At 38.5% G+C, this 16,571-nt stretch overlaps 2 protein-coding genes across 2 annotated transcripts; one reads left to right on the top strand and one right to left on the bottom strand.

Moving 5' to 3' along the window:
- Window positions 1-20: 20 nt before the first annotated feature.
- On the top strand, window positions 21-2,057 carry LOC145917838 (uncharacterized). The gene is made up of 6 exons (XM_083003134.1): window positions 21-117; window positions 488-616; window positions 840-913; window positions 973-1,216; window positions 1,571-1,637; window positions 1,705-2,057. Exons 1-6 carry the CDS (start codon window positions 21-23, stop codon window positions 1,835-1,837), a joined length of 744 nt encoding a protein of 247 aa, XP_082859260.1. The 3' UTR covers window positions 1,838-2,057.
- Window positions 2,058-7,947: 5,890 nt separating this feature from the next.
- On the bottom strand, window positions 7,948-15,294 carry LOC145917836 (cubilin-like). The gene is made up of 18 exons (XM_083003131.1): window positions 15,210-15,294; window positions 14,927-15,141; window positions 14,224-14,374; window positions 13,930-14,141; window positions 13,231-13,378; window positions 12,979-13,151; window positions 12,667-12,817; window positions 12,376-12,587; window positions 12,097-12,253; window positions 11,475-11,831; window positions 10,912-11,019; window positions 10,701-10,837; window positions 10,358-10,475; window positions 9,856-9,984; window positions 9,559-9,632; window positions 9,253-9,499; window positions 8,837-8,900; window positions 7,948-8,769 (listed from the first exon to the last, which is right to left on the bottom strand). The coding sequence occupies exons 1-18, from the start codon at window positions 15,292-15,294 to the stop codon at window positions 8,637-8,639; spliced, it is 2,871 nt and encodes a 956-aa protein (XP_082859257.1). The 3' UTR covers window positions 7,948-8,636.
- Window positions 15,295-16,571: the final 1,277 nt, after the last annotated feature.

Raw genomic sequence — 16,571 nt, 5'->3', positions numbered from 1 at the left:
GAAGATTTCAGCGGGAATCGATGTTTACTTATGGTTATGACATAGCAAACATATCATATTCATGTTCGAATATTAATGCAAATTTTTCAGCCTGTGATCTGTCTTTGTGTGAAAAAAGTAAGTCGCTACCTCGTAAGGTGGCCGAGTCAGGCGCGTTCAAACTTTTGCTACCTGGCGATTTTTTTTGTCAACTAACATCCTCTAGTTAAATATTGGGGGCAAAACTATTTTTAAGATATCACCATAGTTGTGTGGAGTTTCTCTGGGTTATTTCCAAATTACTCATTTTCAGTTTCGCAACTATCGATAGAAATCTTCGTTTAATAAATTGGGTTTATTTTATCGCAACTTCCTCGCTTTGTTTTTGGTTAACTCCACGTATTTATCATAATGATGGTTGCCCCGTATAGAAATCGACCCTACTGAAAATACGAACCCGGTTCAAAATGCCGTTCGAGATTTTTTAAACTCTTATCATTTCTTGCAGATCCGCCCAAAATCCTTGAAATAATAATTCGAAAAACAGTCACCTTACACCAGGAAATATCTGTCACTTTAAGATTTGCATCGAATCCACCCATTGTTGGAAACGGTAAAGTGCAAGTTACCAAGCCAGGTTTGTTCATCCCAAGCAATTTTGTTGCATTTTTGTATTTGTCCTATCACGAGGCACTACTTTAAACTCAAAGTACCTCACAAGGGCCTATTTCTTTGTGATATAATGCGTTGGAAAACGGAAATGTTTCTGAGTACTTGTATATTGTCCTCACCAATGTTACACTCACACTAATGTTAATTGAAGTCGTACAACTTAGTTAACATAACACATTTCATAACAGGAGGAACAACCATGAAAAACATGGTTATAACTTCAAACCTCACGTCGAACGAAATCATCTCACTCCTTGACAAGGTGTTGTTTAGTGACTTACGCCTGCACCACATCCTCCATAAACTCTCCAATATTTTCAGGTTTTTGCAGAAGATCTTGGAAAATACGCGATCAACTCCGGACCTCCGTTTAATGCTGTGGATACAGTAGAGCTAACATTGGTCAACGAATCAACAACTTCTGTGAACAATTCTCCCGACAACAACAAATCACAATCTGTACTTGTTATCATTCTACCAATAGTGTTGGTTGTGTTTGTTGTTATGATAGTAGCGGGTGTGATTGTTGGGGTTCGACGTCATCGCCTTGCAGCCTCCAGGAGAAGTAAGTATTTAACTCGCATATGATTGTAATTTGAAACACCCTGTTCGCTTTTGTTGCGCCCATGAGAAATCCACGGAGAATAACGAATTATGCTTGTCAGTTATATATGTGCGTAACCTTATCTTGATATATCGGTTTGTTGCCCCGTTCTGTTGTTGTCGGTAGATATGACGTCATTTCCTCACTGAAACCATATCGCTGCAATCACTGTCCCAGGCTCCCTTTTTCCCAGCGTTTAATTTGCTCAAATCCAACCTCACAGCACACAAGCATTGTAACTTGTTAGAATTAACGCGACCATGCAAAGAATACACGACTTTCTTCACAATATCACGACATATATGTTTTGTGCAGTCGCGAAACCCGAAGGAATGGAGATGGTTGCAACAGCTGATGAGACCCCAGAAGGCCAACCCATGAAGTGAGGATTAAATCTTTGTAATCATTTTAGGCTTGTGTTTAAGTGATGATGTAATTTCTTGTTGCAGCGTAAATGATCAACGTCGATCACCACCTTCACGAGAAGCCGAGTTCTCTGGAGATGAAAGTGTTTATCTGAACCCCATGGCTGGACCTGCAGCTCTACCGCCGGACGAGGGACATTATGAAATAATAATCTGATATCAGTATATGTTACCACGTGATCTCCTTGCCCTCATATCAACCTGGCGTCACCGAACAACGTAAAAACGTGAACAGCTGACACCGCAGAATGCGATCACTTTTTTGTCACAAACAAATTTTGGAATTTACAGAACCACTTGAAACTGCTTTAAGGCACCATTGTCGTCTTATATGACGCCATGCACTGTATTTCCTCGTATAAATTATTTTAAATTGATTCTGCTCATAGTATTATATTTCTATTTCTTGATTGCTTTCCTTTGAGTGTTAATGCTAAAAACATGACGAACGATTATTGTAAGAAATATCAAAATGCTTACGTATGCGACATAAACGTCACAGTCTCCACTAGTAAAAAAAATCAACAATTTTGTACCCAGTCTATGAACTTGCTGCTGAATAAATTTGAGCCAAAACTACATTCTGCTCCACTGACAATATTAGGGAAGGGATGACATTAGCGGGCGAAGTCATTAATTATTATGTGCATTTATAAATATCAGAGATATCCTTACCCTAAAAAGATTTGGATTCGTTCGAATCCGAATACCTGCAGCCCGCATTCCGTCGGATCCGAATGTTTAATGACGTCATAAATTTGCAAATCGGTCGCAACACGCACTGTTTGCTTATTCGCTGTAACGAGAAATTCTATTATTTATTTATCAGCTAAATACGCCAGTGCTTGTTTCGTACAATTAAAGGTTTTCGTGCAGGAAAAAGCATTGCGACCCGGCGCACGTGAGCTCCAAACAATATAACACGTGGTATCCGACCATTTATTTGAATGCAGTACCTCTTTAGGACCATTTGCGGATATTCAGCTGCTTTGTCCCACCTATTGATGTTTCCGTGGTAAACTGTGGGCCCATTTCTTAGTACGGCTCCCGATTCGATGATATCGATTAAGTACGTCATCGGTCGTTGCTGATTACAGAGCCCTTGGGCTCCTAAAAACTAGTGTGTGTGTTTATGGTATGCAGAGGATAAGTCAAATAACTAAAGTCATTGTTTTATTGTTCCATAAGTGGATGTGCTTCAGCCTTCATTGCCCACAAGAATATATATTTCCTTCAGAACTACCCACGCACACCACTCGTTCCCTGCGCGCTCAATGCAAATTTCCAATTACATTACAATGGTTTGCAAAAATGGCACAAAACTGAAAATACGACGAATGACAGATGGTCAATATTGCTTGTTCACATTCTACCTTACACATCCTAAACGATGCAACCCACGTTAGTTTTTGCACCAGATTGTTAGTGTTTAAAACATTACGTTTGGCAGCAAGGATATCTAACTAACGATCATATTACAAGTTTGCTAAAGCCGCATTATTAAACTGGGCTCATACACGAAGTCCAACAGTTTGAAATACGCGCGGCTTCCTTGAAGAGAGCGTCAACGCGTGTTGGAAAGCGCGTCCCTTGGAACACTTTCCAAATATATATTTTCTGTTGCAGATCCGCCCACAATCCTTTGATGTAAATCTCAATCTCAAAGAAAAAATAATTTGTAACTCAAACAACTCGCACCGGGAAGTATTTGTCAGTTTGAGATTTGCATTAAATTCTCCAATTGTTGGAAACGGCAAAATGTAATTTACCAAGCCAGGTTTGTTCTATGTGATATCTTACTATAGATGTCTACAAACCGATGTTTCTATCTGTTTTCTATCTATTAGCTACGGGGGCAGGGCGTTTTACACTGACCTTTATGTGAATTAGGTTTACCGAAAACTGACCAATATTGACAATGTTTGACGAAATACGTTTTCATGCAATTACAACTACACAAGTTACGGTTACGGTTGGTGATAAATTCAGGTCCTTATGTCATAAAACTAGTAGGTTGTCGGCTCTGCACAGTGATTTAAAGATGAGGAATACTAATAGAAATTTTTAAACAAGGTGTTTCAAAGAACCTGTTTTTATCGCGGAAATCCTGCATTAGTTTACATATAGTATTTCGAAAGACAGCTTTCATCGTCGCTTAAACTACAGTTGAGTGCAAAGTTGACGAGTTATCAAACTTCCAGAGAATAAACGGTATCAGAAAAAGGGAGAATGTAATAACGGATGTGATGTCAACGCCTCTCCATCTATATAACCTCTCCACTAAACTGGCTTCCAACGACTGCAAACTGTTGGTGATTTCGGTCGTTGCCATTGCTTATTCAGTACCAGTTGATATTGCTTGGACGACTTCACAGCTATTTTCTCCCACTTAGGTTGAAAGCCTACTTGCTGTGTTTCTACTGTTGTTGTGGAACAGATGCCATCCAGTGTCGTGGATAACGGGTTCATATAAACATAACCTTGGGTTGTAATTTGTCTGACGGTAAGTATTATTTTTATGTATTTGCGAATCGTTGGTATTAATTTATAACTAACCAGAAGTTTTCTTTTCAGATCAGAAGAAAATACGATATTAAATTACACATACATACTCCCGATACAGCCAGGGGATTTGGTAATGATTCGAACAATCCTTCTGCAATTTGTTGTGTTGGGATTGTTTCAGGTTTGCTGATTGCTCTCCAGGTTCGTGTAATTAGGACACAAACAACAAAAAACTCAAAAAGTAATTTTCGTTAAATACCACTGTCAGCAAATGACGAATCGTGCATTTACATAATAAATGTATATCTTTATCATGTGGATAAATATGAGAGCTCATGTACTTTCAACTTTGAAACTTATGAGAAAATTTCATTAAACGGTTCGTTTTTATACTTTCCTGGCGGCCAACTCGTTGCAACGAATGTTGGTTGCTTCAGAACATAGCGCCATCTAGAGGGCGCTATGCTTCAAAAGTAAGACACAACACGTTTACTAAGTAAAATATTGATTGATTTCTTCTAGTTTTATCTGGTTTGTATCCACCTTTGCAAAACCGATGCGGTGATATAGAACAACTTCATACGGGTATAGAACAAACCCAGGATTCTCCATTGAATATGAAGCAGGTAGGAATTGGAATATTGGATGATTATTAAGTTACTATATCTGAAGTACATTTGGTTGGGTAGCTACGACTGTAACTTGGTTTTGTGCTGCTTCATTTCTGTACGTGTTTTTGTTATATTATTCACTGTAGCATTAAATTGTGCAATAACACCAAATCCTGAGTTCTTAATGTAATCTTAAACAGTTTGCGTCAAGTTGTGGATGGTATTGAATGCCATGCCTACGATTTCTTGACCCCTAATATGACATAATATGCTTTTGCAGTAATATGTTGGACTGGTTTCAAGTCAAACGTAAGTTTTGCCAATCCAAATTCTTCATGGGCTGGGGGGTTTTCCAACATCACAATTCCCCCCAACTCTGTCGTATCGTGGATGCAAACCTAACGAGCTGTATTTGTATTTGATTGCAAAAAACTTTAATACAAGCAAGGTCTTGGCAAGTTTCTGTCCTGATTTTAATTTTCAAACTCCAAGCAACGATGCTACCATGAGAGTGAGAGTGGGAGTGGGAGTGGACAAAATGCAAAATGTAACAATGGTGTCTTCGGAACTATTTGACCGCAGTTTTCGCAAAATTGCCTTTTGTCGTTACAACGATGCAGTGATGAGGAGCCAAGGAAATTCTGTTGATAGTTAGTTGTATTGTATCTGTAAACAATTGTTGCATGGATTCCTTGATGCTTACGTGCTAGTTGGGCTACAATAGGTCACATGCAAGTATATTTAGCACCAGAGGCAAGTTTAAGTTTTTTTACTCCCATTCAACCACTTTCTGCCTCCAAAATCATCGTGTAGCTCAGTCAGTTGATCTTTAATTTAGAAACATCAACTAACTGCGCTGTCTTTATACTCGAAATTTCTAAAATATTGAGGATTAAATGGGGTTACAGACAAGAACAGAGGCAACATACCATTCCGAACCAGCCATATCACTCCACCAATAAACTGCGTAAAGTTCATCTTGTGAGCATCAGCTTTAGTCAAGTACCTAACAGTCAAGTAGGCAGAATGTTACAGCAACAAAGTTCTAACGCTAACTTGGGCAAATATTTTTTACCCTGAATTATTGATCCTGCAGAGGTGAGGCCAAAATGAACATTATGAATATCTGAAGTTTGAATAAACTTTCCATTGTTGACAACATTTCCATAAATGAAAGAGTTTTTGTGTTGAAATATCCGCCGTTTTTTTTTTTTTTTTTTTTTTTTTTTTTGGGCATCTCCCGCCAGGAAAATTTATTTAAGAAAGAAATACCAATTTGCGTCCTTCACGTGCACACAATTCTAAAAAATTTCATCAAACGTAAAATACTCAAGACTTTTTGGGATATTTAACAGAAGCTTTAACATGGTCTTTTTCTGGGGAGTAACTTTTGTCACAAACACGAAATGTTGTCTAACATTTCGTGTTTGTGACAAAAGTTACACAAGGCTGTTTGCAATCGACACTTGATGGCATCAAGGGGTCATACATACTAGCATATATACAATGAAACAACATACTATTTTCTGGCCGCCTCAACAACAGTAGCTTGTGTCTTTCTGCTGCATCCATTCCTACTTGTCTCCAAAAAACTTACAGTTTTCAGTGGGTTGTTGATCACAGTCTGATGGCCGTATACATTTGTGTCGCTGACATAGCGATGGAACGGACGAATATCAGCAACAAAGTAACTGAGTTACAATATGACCATTATGTAATGTTCACAATGTTAGTTCAAGTAAATGTTACGCCACATAAATATTTACTTGAGTCATAACAGAAAATGTAGCCTACTTGCCTTGTATTTGCTACTGGAAGATACGCGGATGAGTTATGTGCACTCCAAGTTTCATAATACTCATTATTTTGATTACAGTCGTCTTTGCAACATGATTATGACGTCATATTTCGTTGTGTGGTCAGTTTGCAGTATTTTGAATACGGCTGAAACAGCGTTTTGTCAGATAATTAATGAGTTAATTATCAAATTTTTAAATTTCTTAAACACGCCCAAATGCGCCCAAAGCGCAAGGTGCAATAAAAAAGCGCAAACACCCAAGACAACACGCCCAATTGGGCGTAAAGAGCGCCCAACTGGCAACACTGCACTTCGGACTCACATTACGCCGAAACCCGAAACTACTCATGCGTATTACATGGTTATTCATTCTAGACGCTAATTTGTATTTAATAAATGTACTGGTATGCAACATATAAACAAACAATGAATTTAAATGAAATCGAAAACGGTTATTAATCCACAAATTAAATTTACTTGCACCTAAAAAGTATTTTTTTTTGCTGTCTGTACAGTTGCACACTGTGACCACTATCAGGTCAGCTAAACAGCCAAACTGTACAATTTGTTCCATTTGGTGGTGACTTTTGCAGACTTGCTATGAACTACCACGCACTTCATCGTCATTGCCCCCATTGGTACATAAAATGTAATTGTAAGGTAAAACTTTTTGTACTGACCGTGACTCAAATATTTTTGTTACCGCACCGGTACTTGAACCCAGATAAGGTTTTCTTCTAGGTTAATGGGTCGGATGCTTGAACGATGAATTTTGTAAACGGTCGTGTGCGCTTTGTGGGGTGGAAATTACAAAAATCGAAATATGGTACCCGAAATTTAACAACGAAACTTACAACTAAACATTGCTGTTATTTAGCTGATAAATCAATACATTGGAATAGAATTTCTCTCTATAGCGAATATACAGACTTTGCACGTTATTTCTCGACCAATATGTAAATTCATGACGTCATTAAACATTCGGATTCGACCGAATATGCAACAGAGGTGGTGTGTAAAAATGTGCGCTCCATCACTACATCCGGTGAAGTAACTTCACCGATCACCGTATTCGGTGAAGGGACCTTATGACCTCACTCGGTGAAGTTACTTCACTCGAAGTTCCTGGTGTAGCCTGCGAGCCCTTCTTGTAATAACGTAGTGTAAATTAACTTATACTATCTTATGCTGTGTTCTTTAAGAGTCATACCTAAATTTGAAGTCAATGCACCGAGTGAAGTCTCTGCACCGAGTGAAGTCATTGGATTTATGTTATGTTTACTCGGTGATAACACAAAACCTAACTATGACTCCATAAAGACTCCAACAATGTACCATTAGTAATTACTGGGTTGTATTAAAACTAGTAAGGCATTCGAATACACACAATAAAAGATGTAATTTCAATGGGGCTGTTCGAGTAAATCCAATGATGCGTAATGAGACAGTACAAATGTTCAAGGTTTTGATTCAGAAATTGTCTGCCTTTACAGCCCAAGCGTTCAATTATACAGACTCATTTTCAGGCGAGTTGTCCGGGTAAAAATGTCATAAAACAAACGTAGATAACAAAGAATCTCTCTCAATTGCGAGAGTGGTCTTATCAGATTAATTTCGCACGAGTACCGTGACGAGAATTAAAGAGTGACAGTGGGTTAATGAATGAATGTTAGTCAAACAATTAAAAGCGATCAAATACAATTTTTACTACGCATACGCAAGCATTTTGATATTTCTTACAATAATCATTTGTCATGGTTATAGCTTTTTACATTCAAAGGAAAGTAATGAAGAAAACGAAATATAAGACTAAGAGCAAAATCAATTTAAAATATTCGATACGAGGAAATACAGTGCATGACGTCATGTATGACGTCAATGGTGCCTTAAAGCAGTTTCAAGTGGTTCTGTAAATTCCAAAACTTGTTTGTGACAAAAGAAGTGATCGCATTCTTCGATGTCAGCTATCCACGTTTTTACATTGTTCGGTGACGCCAGGTTGATATGAGGGCAAGGAGATCACGTGGTAACATATACTGATATCAGATTATTATTTCATAATGTCCCTCGTCCGGCGGTGGAACTGCAGGTCCAGCCCTGGGGTTCAGATAAACATTCTCATCACCAGAGAACTCGGCTTCTCGTGTAGGCGGTGATCGACGTTGATCATTTACGCTGCAATAAGAGATTACGTCATCACTCAAACACAAGCAAAATATGATTACAAAGATTTAATCCTCACTTCATGGGTTGGCTTTCTGGGGTCTCGGCTGTTGCAACCATCTCCATTCCTTCGGGTTTCGCGACTGCACAAAACATATATGTCGTGATATTGTGAAGAAAGTCGTGTATTCTTTGCATGGTCGCGTTAATTCTAACAAGTTACAATGCTTGTGTGCTGTGAGGTTGGATTTGAGCAAATTAAACGCTGAGAAAAAGGTAGCCTGGGACAGTGCTTGCAGCGATATGGTTTCAGTGAGGAAATGACGTCATATCTACCGACAACAACAGAACGGGGCAACAAACCGATATATCAAGATAAGGTTACGCACATATAACTGACAAGCACAATTCGCTATTTTCCGTGGATTTCTAAAGGGCGCAACAAAAGCGAACAGGGCGATTAGAATTACAATCATATACGAGTTAAATACTTACTTCTCCTGGAGGCTGCAAGGCGATGACGTCGAACCCCAACAATCACAGCTACTATTATAACAACAAACACAACTAACACTATTGGTAGAATGATAACAAGTACAGATTGTGATTTGTTGTTGTCGGGAGAATTGTTCACAGAAGTTGTTGATTCGTTGACCAATGTCAGCTCTACTGTGTCCACAGAATTAAACGGAGGACCGGAGTTGATGGTGATTGCGTATTTTCCAAGATCTTCTGCAGAAACCTGAAAATATTGGACAGTTTGTGGAGGATGTGGTGCAGGCGTAAGTCACTAAACAACACCTTGTCAAAGTGTAAGATGATTTCGTTCGACGTGAGGTTTGAAGTTATCACCACGTTTTTCATGGTTGTTCCTCCTGTTAAAAAATGTGATATGTTAATGAAGTTGTACGACTTCAATTAACATTAGTGTGAGTGTAACATTTGTGAGGACAATATACAAGTACTCAGGAACATTTCCGTTTTCCAACGTATTATATCACAAAGAAATAGGCCCTTGTGAGGTACTTTGAGTTTAGAGTAGTGCCTCGTGATAGGACAAATACAAAAATGCAACAAAATTGCTTGGGATGAACAAACCTGGCTTGGTAACTTGCACTTTACCGTTTCCAACAATGGGTGGATTTGATGCAAATCTTAAACTGACAGATATTTCCTGGTGTAAGGTGACTGTTTTTCGAATTATTTTTCCAATGATTTTGGGCGGATCTGCAAGGAATGATAAGAGTTCAAAAAATCTCGAAATCAAGTTTCGTGACAAGTATCACATTAAACCGGGTTCGTATTTTCAGTAGGGTCATGATACGTGGCAACCATCATTATGATAAATACGTGGAGTTAACCAATAACAAAGCAAGGAAGTTGCGATAAAATAAACCCAATTTATTAAACGAAGATTTCTATCGATAGTTGCGAAACTGAAAATCAGTAATTTGAAAATAACCCAGAGAAACTCCACACAACTATGGTGATATCTTAAAAATTGTTTTGCCCACAATATTTATGGTCGCGAGAGCAAATTTCCTGCTTTGCGGGGTTATATAATGGTCATGGAACTACAAAGTGTCACGAGTTTCCTTACATTGAACGTTAAGTTTCAGAAGTCTTGTTGTCGACTGTTTCTGTTCATTGGAGTTTTGGTGACAGGACACCAAGGCACAGTGGTCTGAAGCCGACACTTGAATAAACGCAAAGGCAAACTGAAACCAAATATATAAGATACTCAATTATTATTGTGTTTACGGTGACTAAGAAACTGAAGATGCCCAAAGTGCGAAATATATATATTCTAAACCAGACTGATCCTGTGGCAATAAGTTAGTGCTTTTTGTACATATAAGATTTTAATTTCTAAAAACTTTGTTTTAAAATCAGTTGACATTTGTGCACAGCAAAATTGGTTTACTCTGTAATCGCAAACATACTTCTTTGCCCCAATACACTTGGTTGCCCACGCTTACATAAACGGAATTCATGTCACCGCTCAATTTCTTGCAAAAAAACAGAACACTGCCCGCGGTCAACGTAGTTGTGTTGGAGGAGTTGATTTCCACAAACAAACCTAAAAAATTCACAAATAATTAAAAGAAAATTCTAACATCAATTTCTCGGCAAACCCGAATATATTTAAGTTACCTTTCCAACACGATTCATTGCTCCATCCTGCAGCCGCCTGGTTGTTGTGAAACCAGCTTTTGTGGTTTGCAGGTTGAACAATCGTTAGATTTGGGAGATGTGGACAATCTAATGCAAAATAAATGTCAGTATCTCATTTTTTCTGGACGCATGTAGCCAGGGTCGGTTAGTCTATTTGTCGAACTAGGCAATCACCAATGGGCCGAACGACCACAATGGGTCGCATAATTTGCGTAGTGATTACACATCAGAATAAACTTTCTGATTGGTGCGATAAAAACTTGTCATCTACCATAGCTATTTAATTACCCGATTTGCATAATTTCGAATCATTCGACAAAACAATTATAAAGACAGCTCAGTTAGTTGATGTTTCTGAATTAAAGATCAACTGACTGAGGTACACAACGATTTTGGAGGCAGAAAGTGGTTGAATGGGAGCAAAACAACTGAAACTTGCCTCTGGTTCTAAATATACTTGCATGTGACCTATTGTAGCCCAACTAGCACGTAAGCTTTAAGGAATGCATGCAACAATTGTTTACATATACAATACAACTAACTATCAACAGAATTTCCTTGGCTCCTCATCACTGCATCGTTGTAACGACAAAAGGCAATTTTGCGAAAACTGCGGTCAAATAGTTCCGAAGACACCATTGTTACATTTTGTATTTTGTCCACTCTCACTCTCATGGTAGCATCGTTGCTTGGAGTTTGAAAATTAAAATCAGGACAGAAACCTGCCAAGACCTTGCTTATATTAAAGTTTTTTGCAATCAAATACAAATACAGCTCGTCAGGTTTGCATCCACGATACGACAGAGTGGGGGAAATTGTGATGTTGGAAAACCCTCCAGCCCATGAAGAATTTGGATTGGCAAAACTTACGATTGACTTGTAACCAGTCCAACATTTTACTGCAAAAGCATATTATGTCATATTAGGGGTCAAGAAATCGTAGGCATGGCATTCAGTACCATCCACAACTTGACGCAAACTGTTTAAGATTACATTACGAATTCAGGATTTGGTGTTATTGCACAATTTAATGCTACAGTGAATAATATAACAAAAACACGCACATAAATGAAGCAGCACAAAACCAAGTTACAGTCGTAGTTACTCATCCAAATTTACCTCAGAAATATTAACTTAATAATCACCCAATATTCGTATTCCTACCTGCTTCATATTCAATGGAGAAACCTGGGTTTGATCTATATGAATATGAATATGAAGTAAACGTAAGTCGAACTTCATTGTTAGGTGATGTGAAATTGAATGGTGGCAGATCTCCATAATAAAAATCCAACCGCGTTTTCCCGTCCTTGTCGTAAACCTGTTATTGTTTTGAGTTCATCTTTAGTACATGGCAGAAAAAAACGCAACAAACAAAAGCAACTGCGATAACAAAAGTAAACACAAAACTAAATAATTTTTTTCCGGTTCTTTTCATCTAACCTGTAGTTTCTCATATGATTTAGTTGAAAACGATGCCACTTTGAACAAGATCACGTGATTTGTGGGAGCTTCGATGAACCACTCGCAATCTTCACGGTTCTTATAGTTACCAGGCCAACCCGGTGACGTCAGACGTTTCGTCACACCAACATTTGCTGTGCGGTTTCTTTCGCCGCATCGGTTTTGCAAATGTGGATACAAACCAGATAAAACTAGAAGAAAACAATTAATATTTCACTTAAACATGTTGTGTCTTAGTGATAACAGAAACAACCAACATTGGTCGCCAACCTGCTTTATATTCAATGGAGAAACCTGGGCATCTTCCAGACCAAAATGAAGTAAACGTAAGTCGAACTTCATTGTTAGGTGATGTGAAATTGAATGGTGGCAGATCTCCATAATAAAAATCCAACCGCGTTTTCCCGTCCTTGTCGTAAACCTGTTATTGTTTTGAGTTCATCTTTAGTACATGGCAGACAAAAACGCAACAAACAAAAGCAACTGCGATAACAAAAGTAAACACAAAATTAAATAATTTTTTTCCTGTTCTTTTCATCTAACCTGTAGTATATTAAAATAATAAGTTGAAAACGAAACCACTTTGAACAAGATCACGTGATTTGTGGGTGCTTCGATGAACCACTCGCAATCTTCACCGTTCTTAAAGTTACCAGGCCAACCTGGTGACGTCAGACGTTTCGTCACACCAACATTTGCTGTGCGGTTTCTTTCGCCGCATCGGTTTTGCAAATGTGGATACAAACCAGACAAAACTAGAAGAAAACAATTAATATTTCACTTAAACATGTTGTGTTTTAGTGATAACAGAGACAACCAACATTGGTCGCCAACCTGCTTTATATTCAATGGAGAAACCTGGGTTTGGTTCATCATATGAAGTAAACGTAAGTCGAACTTCATTGTTAGGTGATGTGAAATTAAATTGTGGCAGATCTCCATAATAATAATCCAACCGCGTTTTCCCGTCCTTGTCGTAAACCTGTTATTGTTTCGAGTTGATCATTAGAACGCGGCAGACAAAAATGCAACAAACAAAAAACAAAAGCAACCATGATAATAAGGTTCACAGGCTTCGCAGCCAAACTGGATCAGCCACTGAAATTGGATTAGTGGTTGATCCAGATTGGCTGCAATGTCTTGACTGCGAAGCCTGTTAAGCTAATAACCAAAACACGAGAGCTGAGCTCGCCAAATCTAAAGAGCATGCGTGGTAGGGCCATCCTACATGCCTTGCTATGCGAGAGCAGCATGGTGTTACTTCTAGTATGACAAAAAACGTATTTACAAAACAACATAATTTTTTCCGTTTAATTTCATTTAACATTCTGTTCGTCGTAACGAGATTCTGTTGAAAACGAAACCACTTTGAACAAGATCACGTGATTTGTGGTTGCTTCTATTAACCACTCGCAAGGAAAAAAAATAATATTTCACTTCGTAAACATTCTTGGTTTTACTACTCAAGCAACCAACAATCGTGACAACAAGTTGACAGACCAAAAAGTAAAAAAAAGGTTCTTTTTATCTAACCTGTAGTTTGTCATATGATCCAGTTGAAAACGAAACCACTTTGAACAAGATCACGTGATTTGTGGGTGCTTCGATGAACCACTCGCAATCTTCGACGTTTTTATAGCTACCAGGCCAACCTGGTGACGTCAGACGTTTCGTCACACCAACGTTTGCTGTGCGGTTTCTTTTGCCGCATCGGTTTTGCAAATGTGGATACAAACCAGATAAAACTAGAAGAAATCAATCAATATTTTACTTAGTAAACGTGATGTGTCTTAGTGATAACAGAAACAACCAACATTGGTCGCCAACCTGCTTTATATTCAATGGAGAAACCTGGGTTTGTTCCATACCCAGATGTAGCAAACGTAAGTCGAACTTCATTGTTAGGTGATGTGAAATTGAATGGTGGCAGATCTCCATAATAATAATCCAACCGCGATTTCCCGTCCTTGTCGTAAACCTGTTATTGTTTCGAGTTCATCTTTAGAACGCGGCAGACAAAAATGCAACAAACAAAAAACAAAAGCAACCATGATAATAAGGTTCCCAGGCTTCGCAGCCAAACTGGATCATCCACTGAAATTGGATTAGTGGTTGATCCAGCTTGGCTGCAATGTCTTGCCTGCGAAGCCTGTGAACCTAATAACCAAAACACGAGAGCTGAGACCGCCAAATATAAAGAACATGCGCGGTAGGGTCGTCCTGCATGCCTTGCTATGCAAAAGCAGCATGGTGTTACTTCTGGTATGATAATAAACGTATTTACAAAACTAAATACATTTTTTTCCGGTTAATTTCATTGAACATTCTGTTCGTCGTAACGAGATTCTGTTGAAAACGAAACCACTTTGAACAAGATCACGTGATTTGTGGTTGCTTCTATTAACCACTCGCAAAAAAAAAAATAATATTTCACTTCGTAAACATGATTGGTTTTACTTTTCAAGCAACCAACAATCGTGGCAACAAGTTGACAGACCATAAAGTATGAAAACGTTTCTTTTTATCTAACCTGTAGTTTATCACGATAATAAGAAGTTGAAAACCAAACCACTTTGAACAAGATCACGTGATTTGTGGGTGCTCCGATGAACCACTCGCAATCTTCATTGTTCTTATAGTAACCAGGCCAACCTGGTGACGTCAGACGTTTCGTCACACCAACATTTGCTGTACGGTTTCTTTCGCCGCATCGGTTTTGCAAATGTGGATACAAACCAGATAAAACTAGAAGAAATCAATCAATATTTTACTTAGTAAACGTGATGTGTCTTAGTGATACAGAAACAACCAACATTGGTCGCCAACCTGCTTTATATTCAATGGAGAAACCTGGGTTTGTTCCAGACCAATATGAAGTAAACGCAAGTCGAACTTCATTGTTAGGTGATGTGAAATTGAAAGACGTCAGATTTCCAAAATAATAATACAACCGCGTTTTCCCGTCCCTGTCGTAAACCTGTTATTGTTTTGAGTTCATGTTTAGAACGCGCCAGACAAAAATACAACAAACAAAAAACAAAAGCAACCATGATAATAAGGTTCACAGGCTTCGCAGTCAAACTGGATCAGCCACTGAAATGGGGAAAGTGGTTGATCCAGCTTGGCTGCAATGTATTGCCTACGAAGCCTGTGAACCTAATAACCAAAACACGAGAGCTGAGATCGCCAAATATAAAGAGCATGCGTGGTAGGGTCCTCCTGCATGCCTTGCTATGCGAAAGCAGCATGGTGTTACTTCTAGTATGATAAAAAAAGGTATTTACAAAACTAAATAATTTTTCCGGTTAATTTCATTTAACATTCTGTTCGTCGTAACGAGATTCTGTTGAAAACGAAACCACTTTGAACAAGATCACGTGATTTGTGGGTGCTTCTATTAACCACTCGCAAGGAAAAAAAATTAATATTTCACTTCGTAAACATGCTTGGTTTTACTTCTCAAGCAACCAACAATCGTGGCAACAAGTTGACAGATCATAAAGTATAAAAACGTTTCTTTTTATCTAACCTGTAGTTTGTCGCAACATGATCGAGTTGAAAACGAAACCACTTTGAACAAGATCACGTGATTTGTGGGTGCTCCGATGAACCACTCGCAATCTTCGTTACTTTTATAGTTACCAGGCCAACCTGGTGACGTCAGACGTTTCGTCACACCAACGTTTGCTGTGCGGTTTCTTTCGCCGCATCGGTTTTGCAAATGTGGATACAAACCAGATAAAACTAGAAGAAGTCAATCAATATTTTACTTAGTAAACATGTTGTGTCTTAGTGATAACAGAAACAACCAACATTGGTCGCCAACCTGCTTTATATTCAATGGAGAAACCTGGGTTTGTTCCATCCCCAGATGTAGCAAACGTAAGTCGAACTTCATTGTTAGGTGATGTGAAATTGAATGGTGGCAGAACTCCATAATAATAATCCAACCGCGTTTTCCCGTCCTTGTCGTAAATCTGTTATTGTTTTGAGTTCATCTTTAGAACGCGGCAGACAAAAATGCAACAAACAAAAGCAACCATGATAATAAGGTTCACAGGCTTCGCAGCCAAACTGGATCAGCCACTGAAATTGGATTAGTGGTTGATCCAGATTGGCTGCAATGTATTGCCTGCGAAGCCTGTGATCCTAATAACCAAAACACGAGAGCTGAG

The sequence above is a fragment of the Ascidia mentula genome, chromosome 1, assembly GCF_947561715.1.
Source record: "Ascidia mentula chromosome 1, kaAscMent1.1, whole genome shotgun sequence".
Lineage (NCBI taxonomy): Eukaryota > Metazoa > Chordata > Ascidiacea > Phlebobranchia > Ascidiidae > Ascidia > Ascidia mentula.
The sequence above is the reverse complement of the archived record's forward strand: the minus strand, read 5'-3'. Positions and strand labels throughout refer to the sequence as shown.